The 15083-nt window shown below is 38.7% G+C and overlaps 1 protein-coding gene across 1 annotated transcript; it reads right to left on the bottom strand.

The window, feature by feature from the left end:
- Positions 1–1527: 1527 nt before the first annotated feature.
- Positions 1528–4464, bottom strand: LOC145029628 (uncharacterized). Its single transcript, XM_078978123.1, has 5 exons — positions 4227–4464; positions 3757–3968; positions 3217–3474; positions 2449–2889; positions 1528–2091 (listed from the first exon to the last, which is right to left on the bottom strand). Exons 1-5 carry the CDS (start codon positions 4462–4464, stop codon positions 1528–1530), a joined length of 1713 nt encoding a protein of 570 aa, XP_078834249.1.
- Between the last annotated feature and the right edge of the window lie 10619 nt (positions 4465–15083).

The following is a 15083-nucleotide window of genomic DNA, read 5'->3' as shown; positions in this document are numbered from 1 at the left end:
GACCTAAGAATATAACAATATTTTTTTCTTTTTTCTTTTTTTTTTCTTTTTTTTCTTTTTGATTTTTTTTAATTTTTTTTAATCTTTTCTTATAACTCTAACTTTGACAAAGTACACAAGCAAATGGCTCTTAGCTTTACTTCTAGTTGTACTTTAGTTCGTGACTTTCTAAGAAATTCATTGGAGTGCTCGGAATCTCTTAGGTCACTAACGGAGTCCATGACTTTCTATGAAAAGCCATGTAGCAGACTTCTTCCCGGTCCGATCCATGTTAATGTACTGCAGGTGGACAAATTTTCAATATCCTGTGGGGTTTACGGGCCGAGTTCTCATAAGTCACAGGTTGACTCCACTCCTAAACTATAACTTATTTAATATATAACTACACTCAAAATGAAGAAATTTAACAGATAAACTTGGAACTTGACTCACTTTGTTTTAACTAAGAAGCTTTTTATTGGGTATAGTTATTCACAAAGCAAAACTTTTTATGTCCCTCAAACTACACAAGTTCGCGTTTTTGTCTCATGAGTTCACTAGGATAGGGAAGCCACAAATATACTATAACACATTGGCTTAACTAAACCTTAGAGTTTGCCTAAAATTATCCCACATAACATTAGTACTTGATGTATGTTATAACTCTAACTAGACTATAACCATGAAGATTGTTAATGGTCACTGAAGTACCAATATTAGTTGTGTATTGAAGCAAACTGAAGAACCACAAAATTTAGTATTTTTAAAAAATCATTAAAGTGTGGAGCAACTAACCTTCTTCATTTGCTTAATTGTGATGACAAATTGCATTTTTCTAACAAAAATAAAGATAAAATCTTTTTGGTATTTTCTTTTGTTTAAAGTAAAGACAAAATACAGAAAATAAAATCTTTTTGTAGTTTTCTCTTATGTAAAGAAAAACTGTAAAATATTTCTGAGGTATTTTTTTTAAAAAAAAAAAAGTAAAACAAAATACAATGAAGTAGAAATAAAATATTTTTGGAGTTTTTAAAAAAAAGTGAGAAAGAAAAAAATTAAATGCCTAGAGAATATGGATTAAGCATGCCAAGTCATCCTAGAAAGTGTAAGAACTTGGATTCATCCAGAGCTTTTGTGAACTCATCTGCAGTCTCTTCTTCTGTAGGAACAAAATGAAGCTCAATATGACCTTTTTGAATATTATCTTTAAGGAAGTGATACCTGATATCAATGTTCTTGGTCATTGAGTGGTTGACTGGATTGTGAGAGATTGCAATTGCACTCTTAGAGTCACAATAGATTGGGATCTGTTGCATTTTGAATCCATAATCTCTCAGTTGTGTTGGCATCTAGAGTACTTGAGAACAACAGCTGGAGGTAGCAACATACCCAGCTTCAGCAGTAGAGGTGGAAACACATGTTTGCTTCTTTGAAGTCCAGTTGACCAACCTGCCTCCTAAGAATTGATAGCTACCAAAAGTGCTCTTCCTGTCGAGCTTGCATCCTCCATAATTTGATTCAATAAAGGCTTTGAGATAGAAGTTTCCTTTAGCAGGATAGAATAGACCCAGAGAGGCAGTTCCTTTCAGATATGTGTGATTCCTTTGGATTGTCTTGAAAGCGTGCACACAGACATGTTGAAAACATGATGTCTGGTCGACTAGCTATAAGATACAGTAGTGAGCCAATCATTCCTCTATAGTGATTTTGATCTACAGATTTTCCATCAAGGTCTGAATCGAGCTTGTAGGAAGTAGATATTGGTGTCTTTGCAGTTGATGCGTACTCCATGGAGTATCTCTTCAACAGATTTTTGATGTACTTCTCTTGACCAATGAAGATTCCCTTAGGAGATTGATGAACTTGTAGACCTAGGAAGTAGTTTAGCTCACCCATCATACTCATTCTAAAGTTACTTTTCATCAACTCAGCAAACTCATCACTAAGATCATTGCTGGTTGAACCGAATATGATGTCGTCGACATAGATTTGCACGACGATCAGATGATTATTGTGGATTTTCCTAAAGAGAGTGGGATCGATAGAACCTCTTTGAAATTTGGATTCTTCCAAGAATTTGGATAGTGTACCATACCATGCTCTTGGAGCTTGCTTCAATCCATATACAGCCTTTTAAAGCTTATAGCAATGGTTGGGGAACTTTGGATCTTCAAATTAAGGAGGTTATTGAACATATACATCCCTATCGATTTTGCCATTTAAGAATGCACACTACACGTTCATCTGGTAGACCATAAAATTCTTGTGTGCAGCAAATGCCAAGAAAATCCTAATGGCTTTTATCCTTGCAACAGGTGCAAAGGTTTCATCATAGTCTATGCCTTCTTGTTGCGAGTAGCCTTTGACAACCAGTCTAGCTTTGTTCCTAATGATGACTCCATCTACATCACTTTTGTATCTGTAGATCCGTCGTGAACCAACAACTAATACTCCCTATGATGTTGGTACTAAGTCCCACATGTTGTTGCGTTCAAATTCAGCTAACTCTTCTTGCATTGCTTTTACCCAATCTGCATCTTGTAAAGCCTCTTTGATTCCTTTAGGCTCTATCATGGATAGAAAACTTGCATATAGACATTCATTCTTGGTTGTTGAACGAGTCACTACTCCAGACTCTAGATCGCCTATGATTTGATCGACTAGATGATCCTTTGTCCATTTTGTGAGGCAAGCTTCCTTATGGATTTGAGGAGTACAAACTACCTTATATTGTTCACTTGGACGAGGAGGGTAGTCAGAAGTGAATGTTCTTTCAAAAAGATCATCTTGGAAAAGTCCAGAACTACCTGAAACAAGTGGTTCCCCCTCAACAGTTGCATGCTTGAATTCAACATATGGAGTAGATGTGAAGGAACTTGAAGGACTGGAACCAATCGAGTGGGGTTCCCCCTAAAACCATGGAATGGATGGTTGGGAGGATAGTAAAGTACCTTTAAGAATGGAACCATTCAAAGGTTGTTCCCCCTCGAAAGTTGCAGTGATTGGTGTTATGACTGATCCAAATTGATAGGGGGTTAGGGAAGAAGGTTCAAAAGATTCTGAATGACTTTTAGGAATAGAGTCATTCGAAGATGGTTCCCCCTCAACCGAAGCTTTGGTGGAACTTGATACTTTTGATGGTTGATGAGGTTGAGAGATATCAGGACAAGCTGTTTTTGTGAGCTTTTATGATTCAAAGGCAGAAGGTTAAGTTGGAAAAAGGAAATCAAAATCTACTTCAATAGCATGGACTGGAGCAGAAGCATTAGCAGGTGATGGCTGGTTCATTTTATCAAATAGCACTAACATTTGAGGACCAAAGTGGTTTGGATCCAGAACCCTTACATAACTTTCATCAAAAGTGACATCACTACTTTCCTCTATCACCATGGTTCTTTTGTTCAGAACTCTATAGGTTGCAGCATGAAGGCAATATCCAATAAAGATACCTTCATCAGCCTTGGGTGCAAATTTCCCTAGTTGATCCCTATTATTCTTGATGTAGCAACGACAACCAAAGATGTGAAAAAAATTAACGTTGGGCTTCCTCTTGTTCATTGCTTCATAAGGAGTGACTTCAAGCCTGTTGTTGATTAGGGATCTGTTTTGAGTGAAACAGGCGGCTGTTGTGGCTTCAGCCCAGAAGTATTATGGTAGGTTTGCGAAGATCAACATTGATCGAGTAGCTTCACATAGTGTCATGTTCTTCCTTTCAACTACACCATTCTGTTGTGGAGTTTAGGGTGTAGAAAAATTATGCTTGATGCCTTTGGATACAAGAAAACTATCTAAGGCATTGTTCTTGAATCCGCCACCATTGTCACTTCTCAGCCTTCTAAGTGGCTTGCCTACCCAAACTTCTATGTAGCGGATGAAGTTGATTAGCTCATTGGTGGTTTCAGATTCGTTTTGCAGAAAGTACACCCAAGTGAATTTCGTATCGTCGTCCACAATCACAAGAATGTATTTCTTACCACTTAAGCTAGGAACTATATTGGGACCACACAGATCAATATGTATAAGCTGAAGAGGTCCAGATACATTGTGTTCTATTATACATTTGTGCAGAGATTTGGAAATTTTTCCTTATTCACAGGCAGCACAAAGTATATCATTGGCAAGTTTTAACAATGGTAGTCCTCTCACAACATCCTTTCCAATGAGTTTGTTGATATAACCAAAGTTGAGGTGGGAGAGTCTTCAATGCCACAACCAACTGATGTCAAAGGCAACTTTGGAAAGAATACAAATATTTGGGGTTCCCTCAATTAGTTCAATATCAAGAGGAAACATGTTCCCATTTCGTGGGGAATCAACAAGAATGCGCTTGTTGGTATCCATAATCAAACTCTTGATTTTGGTGAACAAAACCTCATGATCATTGTCACAAATTTGTGCAACACTGATAAGGTTATGTTTAAGATCATCTACATATGCTACCCAGTTAACGGTAAAGTTCATGTTTGATATGTTTCCATATCCCATAACTTATCCCTTCATGTTCTTTCCAAAAGTAACATATTGACCTAGCGTTGTGATCTTGAAATCTCTGAGATATCCTTTGTGTTCGGTCATGCGCCTGGAGCAACCACTATCAATATACCATGTATCGTCGTGCGGTACCCCGACACAAAAAGCATGCAGTTAGAGAGAAGGTTTAGGTACCCATGTAGATTTGGGTCCTTGAGTTTTAGCTTCCTTCAGACTTGTGGGAGTTGGGACAGTCTTTTCTTGTTTTGCATTAACCTCTTTGGGTTTTGCTTGGTTTTTTGTGACATTGGTTTTTGATTTCCTAGGGGTCTTCTTTTGAGGTTTGGTTTGTGGGAAGAATGGAGAGTTGGTGAATTGAGTAGGAATTCCTAGAGAGGGAAATCCATAGTTCATAGGCATTCCAAATTGATCAAACATGGGAAACTGGGTATTTCCCCCGAATTGATTGATCACTAGAAACCTAGAGTTTCCCCCAAGCATGTGATTCCCTCCTATGGACGAAGAAAAAGCACAATATAGACCAAGAATAGAATTCATAGGGTAACTTCTATTATGATACATGAAAGGGTTGGTTTGAACAGGCCTTGGTCTCATCATTTCAGACAAATATGGAAGATTGTTAGGTCTAAAATTATTCTGATAGTGAATTCCAGTTTGGTTTGGAAATCCAGAATTTGAGAAACCATGATTGGAAGGAGAGGTTCTTTGAGTCCTTGAAGTTTTGGGAGGACTGGTATGTCTGGTCTTCCCTTGGCTTGGCTTAGCCTTAGGTACTCTGTTGGATTTCCTATCCTTATCATTATTTGTAGTCTTAACCACTTTGGGTTTTGAAGGATGGACTAAAGTTAGACCATGTTCTTTAGAGACATTAATTTTCCTTTTCCCTTATCTTTAGAGACACAGTTGGCTTTACAATTGTCTCCTGTGGTTTAGGACTGGGTGAAGAGATTTTGATTGGAGCAAAAGGTCTCTAGAGTATCGATGGGTTTTGAGCATTCTAACACTTCCTAAGTGTACATGCAACCCTAATAACCTTGGATCTATGTTTGTCTAATTTGTCATGCAAAGTTGATTTCCAAGGTTATATTCCTATCTAGCATACATGGGGAACAACTTTAACATAAAGTATAGATCGAATAACTTACCTTGTTGTTGCTTGTGTTCCTTGAAACCTTGTGAGCCTAGCACCCCAAGTGTGATGCCTCAAATGCTTCACACAACACCAAATGCTCTTGGAAGAACTTATGAGAGAATACTCACTTCACAAAATCGGCCAAGCCCTCTGTTTCTTAGTGTAGAGCCGATTTGGGAGGAGATCATATTACTTATATAGTGTTGACACATCTAGGGTTAAACCCTAATGTGTCATGACTCTTCATTTCCATGACCCATGGGTTTGTAACTCCCATGGAGCATCCTATGGGTGGAACCCAACTTGATGATCCATGGAGCCTTTTAACCCACTATACAAGATATGGATGATTTACTTAATCAACCCATATATTTAATTAGTTATCTTTTGATCACTTAATTAATTCTAAATTAATTCTTGATCAAACTAATCAAATAATATTATTAATATATTAGAACTTATAATATATTAATAATCTCCAAGCGTTATTTCTCTCATTTAGTCTATCCAATTGCATGGTGCCATGCAACCCAAATGGACCATGCCGGGTCGGGTCAAGTACATACCAGAAATAGTTATGGACTTAGACACCTTATCCAACAGTCTCCCACTTGGATAAGTCTAGTAACTATTACTGCAAGTATGACTTCAGGAACCGATCGGCAATCGTAGCTCTTTACAAGGTTTCTCGAAACTGAGAAGATGATGGTATGCCATTTAAGATAAGTGATCATATAATCCTCTGTTCTAGATATCAGTCGGACAAATACATGGAACAATGTCTTACTTATTGTCCAACATTTGTTTCCCGATTTCCGATTTGTTTGACAAAGAACTTTATTGAACACATCAATTTAGTTCTGACCGGGCCCGGTACATAGGTCAAAACAAAATCATCGAGGGGCCCAGATATCAGCTTCTAATCCAAGAAGGAACAGATAAACTTCGACTCATATGTTTGTTCTACTACTCATTGAATTACACATAAGAGCACGATTTTATAACATCGAGTTACCAATGCGTTTTTCGTACAATCAATGCCTAACCAACTTGTAAGTAACAAATCATATCTCTAGGTTTAAAGACTTATATGATATTACCGTCTCACGATCACTCGAGATAGAATTCCATGAAGTGATTCCAGTGAGCGTGGGTTGAGTCCAATGCTCAGAACTTATGAGCACTCATGATTGTTGTAGCCTTGTCCCAGACCTCTACAATCAAACATGACAGTCTTGATTCATACCTACTTCCGACATATGACCGACTGTGGAGGTTTGAATAATATGTTATACCAAACAAAATTATTCTGGAAGTCAAAACATGCAAAAGAAATATAGTAAACGATCGACAAGAGATAGCAACACTTTACTCATAAATAAAACACTTTTATTCATCATCAAATGTCAATTACACTTTACAAATATCGAGATTATCTAACTACTAAATCTAATATCATCCTTCAGCCCTATGCTCCGAGCATGCTGGAGATGCTTAACCCGAGTCAGTCCCTTCGTGAGGGGATCTGCTGGGTTCTCATCCGATGATACCCTCTTTGCCACGAGGAGTCCTTCTTTGATCCGATGTCTGATGAAATGGTATTTTCTGTCGATGTGTCTGGATCTCCCGTGATCCCTTGGTTCCTTGGCTAAGGCAACAGCACTTTCACTATCACAGAAAATTCCCATCGGCTCTTTAATAGCTGGTACAACTCCAAGGTCTCCAATGAAGTTCCTCAGCCATAACGCCTCCTTTGCCGCTTCGCTAACTGCAATATACTCTGATTCACAAGTAGAATCTGCCACTGTCTCTTGCTTGGAACTCTTCCAAGAAATTGCTCCTCCATTTAGGGTAAAGACCCAGCCCGATTGAGAGCGGAAGTTATCCCTATCAGTCTGGAAGCTAGCATCACTGTACCCTACAACTCTCAAGTCATTACTCCCACCGAGGGTAAGGACCCAGTCCTTAGTCCTTCGTAGGTACTTGAGAATAGTCTTTACCGCAGTCCAGTGTGCCTTGCCAGGGTTCCCCTGAAACCTGCTAACCATGCTCAAGGCAAAGGCTACATCAGGTCGAGTACACGTCATAGCATACATGATCGAACCTACAACCGAAGCATAAGGTATTCGACTCATTTCTGCTATCTCAGCCTCAGTGCTAGGGCTTTGTGTCTTACTCAGTTTGGCGTTACTCTGGATGGGAAACTCTCCTTTCTTGGAGTCTTGCATTCTGAATCTCTTTAGAATCTTCTCCAAGTAGGTACTTTGACTAAGTCCAATTAGTCTTTTACTCCGATCTCTCAAGATCCTTATCCCCAAAATATAGGCAGCTTCACCAAGGTCCTTCATAGCGAAACACTTTCCAAGCCAGGATTTTACTTCCTGTAGGGTTGGAATGTCGTTTCCTATGAGTAGTATGTCATCCACATACAATACCAAAAAGCTGACTATACTCCCACTAGCCTTGACATATACACAAGATTCATCTTCACTCCTAGAAAAGCCAAATTCCTTGACCTTTTCATCAAAGCAAAGATTCCATCTGCGAGGTGCTTGCTTTAATCCATAAATGGATTTCTCAAGCTTACACACTCTATTAGGGTACTCGTTACTGACAAAACCCTCTGGCTGACTCATGTAAACATCTTCAGCCAACTTCCCATTAAGGAAAGCGGTTTTGACATCCATTTGCCAAATTTCATAGTCATGAAATGCGGCTATGGCTAACAGAACCCGAATAGACTTAATCATGGCTACCGGAGAAAAGGTCTCATCATAATCCACTCCAGGAATTTGAGAGAAGCCCTTTGCAACCAGTCTAGCCTTATAAGTGTGTACTTTACCATCCATGTCGGTCTTCTTCTTGAAGACCCATTTGCACCCTACAGTCTTTCGACCTGGTACATTCTCAACCAAGTTCCAAACTTGATTGTCATACATGGATTGTATCTCGCTATCCATAGCCTCTTTCCATTTGGCAGACTCGGGGCCCGCCATGGCTTCCTCATTGCTGTTAGGGTCATCTTGACTTACTAGTGTCTCATCACTAATAAGTGTCTCACCTTCTGCAGTAATATGGAATCCATAGTAATGCTCAGGTGCACTCCTAACTCTCGTGGAACACCTCAGAGGTACAGATTCGTCAATTGGCTCAACAGGAGTTTCCTCCTCAAGTTGAGGGCTAGAGTTTGAAGTTCCTTCACCACTTGACTCTTGAATTTCTTCAAGATCAACTTGACTCCCACTGTCTCCTTGGCTTATAAACTCTCTTTCTCGAAAGACTCCTCTTCTTGCTACAAAGACCACATTGTCACTAGGTCTGTAGAAGAGGTAACCAAAGGATTGTTGTGGGTAGCCGATGAAAATACACCTCTCGCTTCGGGGTTCGAGCTTATCATGAGTATCGCGTCTCACGAAATCCTCGCAGTCCCAAATCTTGATGTGGTCTAGTTTAGGTACTTTACCAGTCCACATCTCGTGAGGAGTTTTGGCAACTTTCTTTGTAGGGACTAGATTGAGGATTTGGGCGGCAGTCTCTAAGGCATACCCCCAGAATGAGATTGGTAGCGAAGCTCGACTCATCATGGAACGAACCATGTCCAACAAGGTTCGATTACGCCTCTCAGCCACACCATTCAACTGCAGTGTCCTGGGAGGTGTCAATTGTGAGACAATCCCACATTCCCTTAGATAGTCGAGGAACTCTGAACTAAGATACTCACCGCCCCGATCGGATCGAAGCATCTTAATGTTCCTGCCCAATTGATTCTCGACTTCCTGTTTAAATTCCTTAAACTTCTCGAAAGTCTCTGACTTATGCTTGATTAAGTAGACATATCCATATCTACTGTAATCATCAGTAAAAGTCAAATAATAACGATTAGCATCCCTTGTGGCATGTTTGAATGGCCCACACACATCCGTGTGTATAAGGTCCAACAAACCTTCACCCCTTTCACACGAGCCTGTGAAGGGTGACTTTGTCATTTTTCCAAGTAAGCATGATTCGCAACTATCGTTTGACTTTAGGTCAAACGACTCCAAGACTCCATCCTTTTGGAGTTGGCCTATGCGTTTCTTGCTTATATGTCCAAGATGACAATGCCATAATGATGCTTTATCCAAGTTATTATTATTAGTAGAATCAATACACAAAACATTATTTCCTAAGTTATCTACAATAGATACAGCTTCATACACACCATCACAAGGTAATGCTTTAAAATAAAGTACATTATTAAAGAAAGCATTAATCGAACCAACTTCATTATCAAACGAAAAGGTGAAACCTTGTTTGTACAATGCATGAAAGGAAATAATATTTCTTGCCATTTCTGGCGAATAACAACATTTATTCAAATCTAAATTTAACCCACTACTTAGCGATAAAGTATAAACTCCAATCTTGGTGACAGGTGTAACTTTCCTATTCCCCATGATTAAGTTTATTTTCCTTGCTCCACATTCTCACTTCTTCCTAGTCCCTGCAAGTCACAACAAATATGAATACCGCAACCTGTATCAAGGACCCAAGATTTCGAATGGGGTGAGTTATTAGAAATGATAGTGAAAATACCTGCATGGTTGGGTTTGACTTTCCCATCCTTCACATCTTGCTGGTACTTTGGGCAGTTCCGCTTCCAATGAGCTTTTTCATGGCAATAGAAGCATTCAGCCTCTTTTGGGTCAGAAGAAGGAGTAATGAAACCTTTCTTGGTTCCACTTGAAGAAGAGCCATCAAGGGTCCGAGCCTTGGTACCCTTTGAAGATCTCTTTCTCTTCCTCCCTCGACTTTGCCCGATTTCCAAGACCGGAGTTGAGTCTGTAGTAGGAGTGATAGGAACCGACTTCCCCTTAAGACCTGTTTCTGCGGTCTTGAGAAGTCCCTGAAGTTTGCTGAGGGTGACCTCTTCCTTGTTCATGTGATATGTCATGCGGAATTGATCATAGCACGATGGTAAGGAGTGCAAAATGATATCTATTGCAAGCTCCTCAGGGAAGTTCACATTGAGCTTCAGCAAACGATCCACATACCTTTGCATTTTCTGCATGTGGCTCGTGACAGACTCTCCGTCCTTCATCATGGTTGTTATCATGGAGCAGATGACTTCGTACCTCTCTTGTCGTGCACTTTGATGGTATCTTTCCATCAAATCTTGGTGCATTTCATAAGGGTAGAAATCTTCATAAGACTTTTGGAGTTCAGCTATCATGGTGGCTAACATGATGCAAGCCACCTTGGTTGCATCTCTTTCATGAGTATGAAAGTCAGCGATCTCCTAGGGAGTTGCAGTGGACTCGTCAATTTCCTTAAGCTCCTTGTCAAGGACATATTCTTTGTCCTCGTAGCGGGTAATCATCCTGATGTTTCTGATCCACTTATTGAAGTTGGATCCATCAAAGGTGACTTTTCCGCACAGACTCATAAGAGTAAAGGAGCCATTAGGATTCGAGCCAGAAGCATTATTTGAAGACATCTGAAAAAGAAGAACAAGTTTAGTTTAGATTTAAGAGAGTCCTTAATAAAACACCCAAATGTAATATTAAGGCTAGGATCCAATCACAATATAATATAACTTAGAAGAGGTATGCCGTAATCTAAGCTATACCATATTTGAAAGGTAGGTGAATGACGATTCACCAATTTCCACCACGAAAACCAAAATATTAAATATTTAGTTTTTATTGGTTTTAGAAATTCCTAGATTCTTTGAGATCCAATGAACTTTTCAAAGGCATGTTTCAATCTCGGGAGTGCCCTCCAGGTTTTGTGACTGGGATGCCGAGGATCACAAAACGAGGTGTGAAGTAACCATGCAAATCACTTGGTACCCTTAAAGTTTATCACTCAATCGATGTGCCGGTAAACCACACACGCTCCACCGATACTATAATAAACCTTAAGTCACCCTTTACCTACCTTGTTAAGTCCAGGTTAGTGTGCCGGTTAACCACACACGCTCCACCAACGACTGAGACAAAGTGTAAAGTGTAATTTCATGGATTAGCACCTTATTCACATTTTTCCTAAAGTAACTAAGATTGGGAATTTAATAAACGTTTAGTTACTTTATTATATTCATCATACTTTGAATGAGAATTTATAAGTCCTTGTCTTACCCGTTCGGCTAACGACCCTCCACCAGTCAAGCAAACGGTGGGTGAGAATATTCACCCATTAAGTCACCATTTTATAGGCAACAACCTTATACCCACCTTATAGACCGGCTTCGTGAATGAGGCGTACTAGCGGTAAGACGACTTTATTCTTATACATATATATATAATTATTAAATTATCATAATATAAGTATAAGGGTTGAATTTTAACTTTTAAAATTCTAGGGGTTGGAACTTAAAGTTTTAACTTAACTTTACTTGTTCCAAAACTTGAGGGCAAGTTTTGTAACTTTCAAAACTTTTCATTTCTTGTAACTTATGAGTTTAATAGAGTAATAAAATGAAGACTCTTCATTTTTATAACTCTTGTGTTTTCTTAATGGTTTTAACTCAAGTGTGACTCTTGGTTTTCCATAACTTAAGGATAAGTTATGGACTCCATTAAAACACATTATGATCAAGAATTAAACTACCAAATAGGTTACAAATAATTCCTATGATCATCTAAAACATCATAAGAACAAGAACATGAATATGAACACAATCAAAAATTACATAAAACTTTGTAATTTTGATAACTAGTTGTTGTAAATGAATTAGCAAAGACATTACACCATCAAAAAACAAGTTTACAATTACCAAAACAGTTTAGGGTAATGTTTCTAATTCATTTTCCAGCAACTGAATCGAAATTCTGCACTCATTCGACCCTAATCGCCGAGTGCATGAACATGACTCGCCGAGTTAGTTGAAGATACTCATGGACTCGACGAGTCCCCCCTATAGACTCGACGAGTCCATTCGCAGACAGCAAATTTCCGATTCTGTTTTCAACTTTTAAGCACAAATAAGAACAAGCAAGCCTAGTCTCTGATACCACTGATGGGTTTTGAGCATTCTAACACTTCCTAAGTGTACATGCAACCCTTATAACCTTGGATCTATGTTTGTCTAATTTGTCATGCAAAGTTGATTTCCAAGGTTATATTCCTATCTAGCATACATGGGGAACAATTTTAACATAAAGTATAGATAGAATAACTTACCTTGTTGTTGCTTGTGTTCCTTGAAACCTTGTGAGCCTAGCACCCCAAGTGTGATGCCTCAAATGCTTCACACAACACCAAATGCTCTTGGAAGAACTTATGAGAGTATACTCACTTCACAAAATCGGCCAAGCCCTCTATATTCTTAGTGTAACCGATTTGGGAGGAGATCATGTTACTTATATAGTGTTGACACACCTAGGGTTAAACCCTAATGTGTCATGACTCTTCATTTCCATGACCCATGGGTTTGTAACTCCCATGGAGCATCCATGGAGCATCCTATGGGTGGAACCCAACTTGATGATCCATGGAGCCTTTTAGCCCACTATACAAGATATGGATGATTTACTTAATCAACCCATATATTTAATTAGTTATCTTTTGATCACTTAATTAATTCTAAATTAATTCTTGATCAAACTAATCAAATAATATTATTAATATATTAGAACTTATAATATATTAATAATCTCCAAGTGTTATTTCTCTCATTTAGTCTATCCAATTGCATGGTGCCATGCAACCCAAATGGACCATGCCGGGTCGGGTCAAGTACATACCAGAAATAGTTATGGACTTAGACACCTTATCCAACAGTGACTTCCAAAGGGATGCTTGAGGATGAAGTGGCAATTACATCGGGACTGCAAGTTACCACCTCTTCATGATCCTCATTGTCTCTGGTGAAGAGACTTGAATCACATGCTAATAACTCTGGTTGTGTATTGAGACCCTATTTGATCCATGATGGTTTTGGTCCCTTAAATATAGCATGTGAGTTATGTTCAAGAAGGGTTTTGGATGCCTTATAACTATTGATTTTTGTATTGATTTGGGCATACATCTCACGATTGTCTTTTGCAATAATAGCATGTTGATTCAATACAATTTCTTATTGTTCTACTGACGTAAGATGTGCCTCGGTTTTTATTGCAAGGTCATTTTCTAACTTAGCCATATGACATCTTAGTTCTTCAAATCTGAACTGAATATCGGTCATATCATCTTTGTAGTAACTGACACGATATTCAGCATTCGTGACATATTCTTTGATCATTTCAGAAATATGGTCAATGTCATCATTAAAAGGCTCACTAGTTAAATGATTATCACAAAGCATAAAGCGTACCTTTTCAACAACTTTTTGATGGAGAGGAGAAGGCTCTTTGTCATTATCAGCCATGAAGCATAAGTATCTCTTGTAAGCTTTCGTTTTTTCTGCTTGATCCACATCATCATATGTTTCTCATACTTCCATGTTTGGAGTTTCCATGACCATGAAATCTTTGTCTTTTAACTACTTCTTGATCTGCTCCGCTTTTTGAAGATAGTATGCTTCGGCTTTGACCTTCTTGGTTTTCATTTTGCAATCCTTGGAAAAATGATTTTCACCTTGACAGTTGTGGTACCTGATTACTTCATTATCTTAATGGGACTTCAACTTGTTATCTTGAGCCATTGTGTTCATCCTTTGAATTGTAACTTTCAGTATTTGAATTTTGATAGCTGAAGCTTTGTTGACTGTTGCTTCCTCCTTGGAAGTTTCCAGAGTTCTGATGATAGTGTTGGGGTTTCTAATAACTTTGTGCTTTAAAGTTCCTAGTTGGCTTGTTCACAAACTTCTTGAAGTTTGGATTGAACTTGGTTAGGATAGCCAAGCATTCTTCATACTCCTTTTCCTCATTGGTTTGAGGAGGTTCCATTGTAGTTCCAATGAAAGCTTGATGATTAGCCATGTACCTATTTGCGATTTGAAGAGGTTGTTGAGTTGACATATACGGATTCTGGTTGTATCGCTGAGCTATACTCGAACTTTGATGAGGATATGCTCCATATCCTTGGTTGGCAAACTGATCAACAAAGTGGTTTGGGATTGGATTGTGATGTGCAATCAGGTTTTGAGAATGATTTTCCATGGGTACTGGATTTCCCAGGGCAAGTCCTTGATTATCAAAATGAGTTGCTTGAGCTAGCTTGTTGACCTTTGGCTCATTTTTTACAGTTCATCATACAAATCAAACAGAGACATGGTGTCTAGATTGATTTAGTTTGCAGTATGATCATATGCACCGTATCCCATTTTGGAGATAAATTGTTCAAGAATTTCAGAGTTAAATCCTCTTGCGATCTTTCTCCTTTGAGTTTCTTCACCCTGTTGACAACAATGTTGTACCTAGAATATGCATCAAATATAGTTTCATGGGGTAACATCTTGAAGTTGTCCATGTCTGTCAATGCAGCTTTCTTCCGATTTGAAAGAATCTTGTCAGTTCCCTCAAATTGTTTCTTGAGTGCATTGCGGACATTAAAGGGT

Source organism: Lactuca saligna, chromosome 2, assembly GCF_052625555.1.
Source record: "Lactuca saligna cultivar CGN05327 chromosome 2, ASM5262555v1, whole genome shotgun sequence".
Lineage (NCBI taxonomy): Eukaryota > Viridiplantae > Streptophyta > Magnoliopsida > Asterales > Asteraceae > Lactuca > Lactuca saligna.
This window is presented reverse-complemented; position numbering and strand designations above follow the sequence as displayed.

Excerpts from the sequence above, each read along its gene's own strand:
- LOC145029628 (XM_078978123.1), bottom strand. The coding sequence starts at position 4,464 with ATGGGATATGGAAACATATCAAACATGAACTTTACCGTTAACTGGGTA. Across the intron at positions 3,969-4,226 it reads TGAGGGAACCCCAAATATTT|TTCCTAGCTTAAGTGGTAAG; the intron begins GTATTCTTTCCA and ends GTCCCAATATAG. Across the intron at positions 2,092-2,448 it reads GCAACAACATGTGGGACTTA|CAAGCTCCAAGAGCATGGTA; the intron begins GTACCAACATCA and ends TATGGATTGAAG.